We start from the raw sequence: 7531 nt of genomic DNA, 5'->3' as shown, positions 1-7531 counted from the left end.
TGTTTTTGTTTGATATGCTGTGTAAGATATACTGTATCTGCCATAGTGAAAACTGTTGCTTCACTTAAATAGTTTTTCTTCAAAATGAAATATTTATATTATTTTGGCGATATGCCTTTAAAGCCATACAGAAAAAGTCATAATAAAAGTCTGGATAAAACCCAAATAAAAATCGAATCGATGTATAAAGCCCCTAATACATCTCAGTTTCACAAAGTGCTTAGCAAGCAGAATTAGAAGCAGTAGAACCAGGAAAAACACCCTAGAAGGAAAAACACCCTAGAAGGAAAAACAACCTACACTCTAAAGAGGAGAAACACCTAGAAGAACCCCTACTAGAAGGAAAAACACCTAAGAAAAACACCTAGAAGACCTAGAGAGGAAACCAGGCTCGGATGGGAAGCCCGGGGTAGTTGTTAGGGGATGCATTCTACTATAATATATCTTTTAGTACCAGGGTTGACCTGTGTGACCTGTTGACGCCCAGGTGAGTGTCCATCCCTCTTGGCTAGAGAAACTACCATATAGATACCTGTATGTCAGCCAACCCCTGCATGATGACTTCACCATAGACATCCTATAACCAGGGCTTGAATTCAGGGGTATGTGGGGTTATGCCCTACCCTTGTTAAAGAAAAGGGCAAAAAACATACCTCTTGTTAGCTTAAGATTTTAAAGGGGAAAACATTTACCAGATTATATTAAGCAATCTATGATGATGCTTTTAGACTTCAAATCAAGTAGTCAAGTTAATTCAATGTTCAAAGCATCCTCATTGCACCTGTCTTGAGATTTGTATTTTATTTTAATTCCATCTCTGTCATAGACCTAACTCTCCCAGGATTCCAATGACCAATTAACAGCTGCTTTTACAAAAGAAAACTACCCAGGGCGCATGCCTACGGACCCTCCTATATCCCTGGACCATGGCTTACCAGCAGTCAGTCCTAATCTCTTACAGTGCTACATTCAAACGCAAATGTCTAAATCAATGGTTTCGAGAACATCCCTCACATCAAATACAATCATGTGTTTTGGTGTCTGGCCTATGCCATGACGGTCATGGCTAACTCCATCATGGCTGTTATCTACCTGGCCAGGAACCTCCACACGGCCAAGTACGTTGTTAGCTCCAACAACAAAAGTATTCTAATATCACATAACTCTTTTTATAAATGCGGAATAATTTCTTAACAAAGGGACCAGAGATGCTATTTTAGCAATGGTGATGGTCCTATGAATCTGTTTTTTTATTTCACCTTTATTTAACCAGGTAGGCTAGTTGAGAACAAGTTCTCATTTTGCAACTGCAGCCTGGCCAAGATAAAGCAAAGCAGTTCAACACATACAACAACACAGAGTTACACATGGAATAAACAAACATTCAATCAATAATACAGTAGAAAGATCTATATACAGCATGTGCAAATGAGGTAGGATAAGAGAGGTAAGGCAATAAATAGGCCGTGGTGGTGAAGTAATAACAATATAGCAATTAAACACTGGAATTGTAGAATGTGCAGAAGATGAATGTGCAAGTAAAGATACTGGGCTGCAAAGGAGCAAGATAAATATATAAATACAGTATGGGGATGAGGTAGATTGGATGGGCTATTTACAGATGAGCTATGTACAGGTGCAGTGATCTGTGAGGTGCTCTGACAGCTGGTGCTTAATAAAGCTAGTGAGGGAGGTAAGAGTCTCGAGATTTAGTGATTTTTGCAGTTCGTTCCAGTCATTGGCAGCAGAGAACTGGAAGGAGAGGCGGCCGAAGGAAGAATTGGCTTTGGGGGTGACCAGTGAGATATACCTGCTGGAGTGCGTGCAACGGGTGTGATTTTTGCAGTTCGTTCCAGTCATTGCGTGAAACGGGTGTGATTTTTGCAGTTCATTCCAGTCTTTGGCAGCAGAGAACTGGAAGGAGAGGTGGCCGAAGGAAGAATGGGGGTGACCAGTGAGCTGAGATAAGGTGGGGCTTTACCTAGCAGAGGCTTGTAGATGACCTGGAGCCAGTGGGTTTGGCGACAAGTATGAAGCGAGGGCCAGCCAACGAGAGCGTACAGGTCGCAGTGGTGAGTAGTATATGGGGCTTTGGTGACAAAACAGATGGCACTGTGGTAGACTGCATCCAATTTGTTGAGTAGAGTGTTGGAGGCTATTTTGTAAATGACATCGCCGAAGTCGAGGATCGGTAGGATTGTCAGTTTTACGAGGGTATGTTTGGCAGCATGAGTGAAGGATGCTTTGTTGCGGAATAGGAAGCCGATTCTAGATTACATTTTGGATTGGAGATGCTTAATGTGAGTCTGGAAGGAGAATTTACAGTCTAACCAGACACCGAGGTATTTGTAGTTGTCCACATATTCTAAGTCAGAACCGTCCAGAGTAGTAATGCTGGACGGGCGGGCAGCGATTGGTTGAAGAGCATGAATTTAGATTTACTTGCATTTAAGAGCAGTTGGAGGCCACGGAAGGAGAGTTGTATGGCATTGAATCTCATCTGGAGGTCAGTTAACAAAGTGTCCGAAGAAGGGCCAGAGGTATACAGAATGGTGTCGTCTGCGTAGAGGTGGATCAGAGAATCACAAGCAGCAAAATCGACATCATTGAGAATATACAGAGAAAAGAGTCGGCCTGAGAATTTAACCCTGTGGCACCCCATAGAAACTTCCTGAGGTCCGGACAACAGGCCCTCTGATTTGACAAACTGAACTCTATCAGAGAAGTGTAGTTGGTGAACCAGGCGAGGCAATCATTTGAGAAACCAAGGCTGTTGAGTCTGCCGATAAGAAAGTGGTGATTGACAGAGTCGAAAGCGTTGGCCAGGTCGATGAATACGGCTGCACAATAATGTCTCTTATCGATGGCGGTTATGATATCCTTTAGGACCTTGAGCGTGGCTGAGGTGCACCCATGACCAGCTCTGAAATCAGATTGCACAGCGGAGAAGTTACGGTGGGATTCAAAATGGTCGGTAATCTGTTTGTAAACTTGGCTTTCGAAGACCTTAGAAAGGCAGGGTAGAATAGATATAGGTCTGTAGCAGTTTGGGTCTAGAGTGTCACCCCCCTTTGAAGAGGGGGGATGACCGCGGCAGCTTTTCTATCTATGGGAATCTCAGACGATACGAAAGAGAGGTTGAACAGGCTAGTAATAGGGGTTGCAACAATTTCGGCAGATCATTTTAGAAACGAGATGGTCCAGATTGTCTAGCCCGGCTGATTTGTTGGGGTCCAGATTTTGCAGCTCTTTCAGAACATTAGCTATCTGGATTTGGGTGAAGGAGAAGTGGTGGAGGTTTGGGCGAGTTGCTTTGCAGAGCGCAGGGCTGTTGACCGGGGTAGGGGTAGCCAGGTGGAAAGCATGGCCAGCCGTGGAAAAATGCTTATTTAAATTCTCAGTTATAGTGGATTTATCGGTGGTAACAGTGTTTCCTAGCCTCAGTGCAGTGGGCCGCTGGGAGGAGGTGCTCTTATTCTCCATGGACTTTACAGTGTCTCAGAACATTTTTGAGTTTGTGCTACAGGATGCAAATTTCTGCTTGAAATAGCTAGCCTTAGCTTTCCTGCCTGTGTATATTTGTTCCTAACGTCCCTGAAAAGTTGCATAATGCAGAACGCCTCAGGATGTTTTTGTGCTGGTCAAGGGCAGTCAGGTCTGGAGAGAACCAAGGGCTTTAACTGTTCCTGGTTCTACATTTTTTGAATGGGGCATGCTTATTTAAGATGGTGAGGAAGGCACTTTTAAAGAATAACCAGGCATCCTCTACTGACGGGATGAGGTCAATATCCTTCCAGGTTACTCGGGCCAGGTCGATTTGAAAGGCCTGCTCGCTGAAGTGTTTTAGGGAGCGTTTGACAGTGAGGTATATTTGGAGGCCAAGTTGGTTAAAATCAAATCAAATCAAATGTATTTATATAGCCCTTCGTACATCAGCTGATATCTCAAAGTGCTGTACAGAAACCCAGCCTAAAACCCCAAACAGCAAGCAATGCATGTGAAAGAAGCACGGTGGCTAGGAAAAACTCCCTAGGAAAAACTCCCTAGAAAGGCCAAAAACCTAGGAAGAAACCTAGAGAGGAACCAGGCTATGAGGGGTGGCCAGTCCTCTTCTGACTGTGCCGGGTGGATATTATAACAGAACATGGTCAAGATGTTAAAATGTTCATAAATGACCAGCATGGTCAAATAATAATAATCATAGTAGTTGTCGAGGGTGCAACAAGCACGTCCGGTGAACAGGTCAGGGTTCCATAGCCGCAGGCAGAACAGTTGAAACTGGAGCAGCAGCATGGCCAGGTGGACTGGGGACAGCAAGGAGTCATCATGCCAGGTAGTCCTGAGGCATGGTCCTAGGGCTCAGGTCCTCCGAGAGAAAGAAAGAAAGAGAGAAAGAGAGAAATAGAGAGCATATTTAAATTCACACAGGACACCGGATAAGACAAGAGAAATACTCCAGATGTAACAGACTGACCATAGCCCCCCGACACATAAACTACTGCAGCATAAATACTGGAGGCTGAGACAGGAGGGATCAGGAGACACTGTGGCCCCATCCGATGAAACCCCCGGACAGGGCCAAACAGGCAGGATATAACCCCACCCACTTTGCCAAAGCACAGCCCCCACACCACTAGAGGGATGTCTCCAACCACCAACTTACCGTCCTAAGACAAGGCCGAGTATAGCCCACAAAGATCATCACGCCTGAGGGGCCTGTTGGAATCCTCGGGCAGATTATGTCGGTATTTCAGTCGTGAAGGATTGGCGGGATTCCGTGCCCCGTACCGGCAGTAGAAGGGGTCCGGATATTGTAGCCCAGGTGTGGGCTTCAGGAGTAGCCCAGGAGCCCTAGCCAGGAGATGGGTCTAGCATGGGCTTGGGTCTAGCATAGCATTGATGCTTGCTCTGGGACGGAAATGTTAGCCAGGAGTAGTCAACCCGGGTTGCGGTTAGCTAGCTACGATGATCCAGATGAAAAGGTTCAGAGTTTGCGGTAGGAATCCGGGGATATGGAGAGAAAAATAGGTCCGGTATGCTCTGGTTTGAAACGCGTTGTGCGAACTGGCGAGAGCTTTCCGAGCTAAAGGTTAGCTGATGACCACTAGTAGTGGTTAGCGGACTGATAGCTGGTAGCTAGTTAGCTGGCTAGCTTCAGTTGAGGGATTCCAATTCCGAGGTAAATAGAAATACTTTAGAAAAAAACAGATCCACACCACATTGGGTGAGGCGGGTTGCAGGAGACTATTTCGAAGTTGAGGTTAAAGGAAAAATAATTTAAAAAAAGAATGCGAAGAAAAATATATAAAAAGATATATACATGGGACACGACAGGACAAAGACAAAGATGTCTGACTGCTACGCCACTGTTCACTGCAAGAGTTTGCTTACCGACGTTGTTCAAGCCTCTCTTATCTTCAATTTAGGGACATCGTAGTCTTCAACCTGACAGACCTGTGTGTCTCATCCCTAAGCTCATAGAGACCTTTCTGTTTGAGAAGTATGGAGTTGGTCTACACCCCTTTGCTGCTATAACAGCCTCCACTCTTCTGGGAAGGCTTTTCCACTAGATGTTTCGAACATTGCTGCGAGGACTTGCTTCCATTCAGCCACAAGAGTGTTAGTGAGGTCGGGCACTGATGTTGGGCGATTAGGCCTAATATTGATACAGGGGATAGTATTGAATACGCTAGAAATGGTAAAAAAAAGAAAGAGCGTAAAAGTCCGGGCATATAATTAAAACAATCTACAGCGCATAAATCAACTAAATTAACTCAGTAGGTTTGGCACTACTGTCAGTGCACACAGGTTTCCATAAGCTACAGCGCATGTTACTCATTCCACGGAGGAACAAGTGTTTTTCGCTTATCTCTTTTACTTGACTGTTAGTAAGGAACTCACCTCGCCCGGCTGTCTTCACTGAAACCCCCCCCAAAAAAAACACAGACACTAGACCCTCCATGGAATGAGTTTGATACCCCTGGGCTACAGCCTCGGCTTGGGTCTCCAAATTTCACTCCTGTAAACTAAGAAGCCATAGGCCTAGAATAAAAATGTGGAATAACGGCACAGCTATTTATACTTCACTATGGAAAAGAGTCTGAAATACCTGTCATGTTGACAGTTTGCTGAAATCAAGGTCAGAATACAGCATATCTGTAGACACACTTCTGACGCACCTCCATTTCTGCATCTCCACCCCAAACGAATACCTTGCTGACACACGTTTCCCTTAAGAATCTTTCCCTTCCTGCTTAAGTTCATGGTCAGAATACACAGAGAGAAAGGTGCATAAAAAAAGAAGCTAAATTAATGTAACTTGGGTCTGAATTCCCTCCACTTAAAGACTGGAACTTATGAGAAAGCTGTACAAAAAGCAAAGGTGAACACAGTTGTTGCTAAGAGATGAGAGTTTGGGAAGTAGGTTGGGTGTAGGAGTGCTACGATTGTGGATTTTACACACTCAGTATGATCTTTGACTGTAAACAATGGGATAAATACAATTTTTTTCAAGATAAAACTGTGTGTGTCCCCTCCATTCAATCCTAGTCTCTCATTTTAATGTGGCTGTGAGAGCGTGGCTGTGATTGATAGGTTTCCTTCTCCGTGCTCAGAGAAAACTGAGGTCATACTGCCACCTTGTGGATAGCGTCTGTAACAACATGTGGGACTGTACTGAAGGCCCTGTGTTGAACTACACAATATGGGGAATTTGACTGGCAGAAGTTGAAATAAGACAAAGAAATCCAATGACGGTGATCTATTTAGTTTAACACCATTTAGTTTAATATGGCCAAATAAATAAAAACACATTAAATGTGCCCTCATCCAACTCCACCAACAGAGACACACACACACATTGATTGATGGCGATGCTGTTGATATCCGCTGTTGATATCTTCCATCAGTCCAGACACAGAATGAAGCATCTGAGGATGGGGCCAAATGTCTGAAAGTAGGTAACACGTCATCCTGTTCCCAAAGTGATCCATATAAAACATTTGATCAACACCAACCAGTCTTTGCTCTTCTAAGTAGACTCTGTGTCCCACAGTGCTGCTGCTTGAGCCTGCCTCATCAGCTGTTCCTTCCAGGCTTTCTGGAAGATCATCACACAGTCTTTGAAGGTCTGGACCTGGCTCTGAAACTTCATCCAGTCCTGGTGGTCGGCCATGCCCTCCTGGACGGCATAGTGCTGCTCCATACAGCTTGTCCTGCTGATCATCTGGTCCACTGGGCCCTCCTCATCCTGGTCCTCCCTGGGGCTGGGCCGGAGGCTCCAGTTCTGGGGTCGAGGGGAGGCCATTTTGAGAGGCAGCTCTGTCTGGGAGGAGAGATAGACTAGCCACCACACCTCCATCTTGGCACACCCCCACCATCGTAAAAATGGTGGGCACACGGGTACAGCTTAGAGGGAGTAAGATAATATGCATTGAGATAATGTACATGTTGGGCCACTGACTGCATCAGTGCCGGGTTGGGGTCAATTCCATTTTAATTTCAGTTAAACTAAATTGAATTTCAGTTTCCC

The 7531-nt window shown here is 44.9% G+C and overlaps 1 protein-coding gene across 1 annotated transcript; it reads right to left on the bottom strand.

Annotated features, from left to right (window-relative positions):
• Positions 1-7030: 7030 nt before the first annotated feature.
• LOC123732446 (cytochrome c oxidase assembly factor 4 homolog, mitochondrial-like) lies at positions 7031-7306 on the bottom strand. Its single transcript, XM_045711586.1, has one exon. It carries the CDS (start codon positions 7304-7306, stop codon positions 7031-7033), a length of 276 nt encoding a protein of 91 aa, XP_045567542.1.
• Between the last annotated feature and the right edge of the window lie 225 nt (positions 7307-7531).

This window comes from Salmo salar, unplaced genomic scaffold (genome assembly GCF_905237065.1).
Source record: "Salmo salar unplaced genomic scaffold, Ssal_v3.1, whole genome shotgun sequence".
Taxonomy (NCBI): Eukaryota; Metazoa; Chordata; class Actinopteri; order Salmoniformes; family Salmonidae; genus Salmo; species Salmo salar.
The sequence above is the reverse complement of the archived record's forward strand: the minus strand, read 5'-3'. Positions and strand labels throughout refer to the sequence as shown.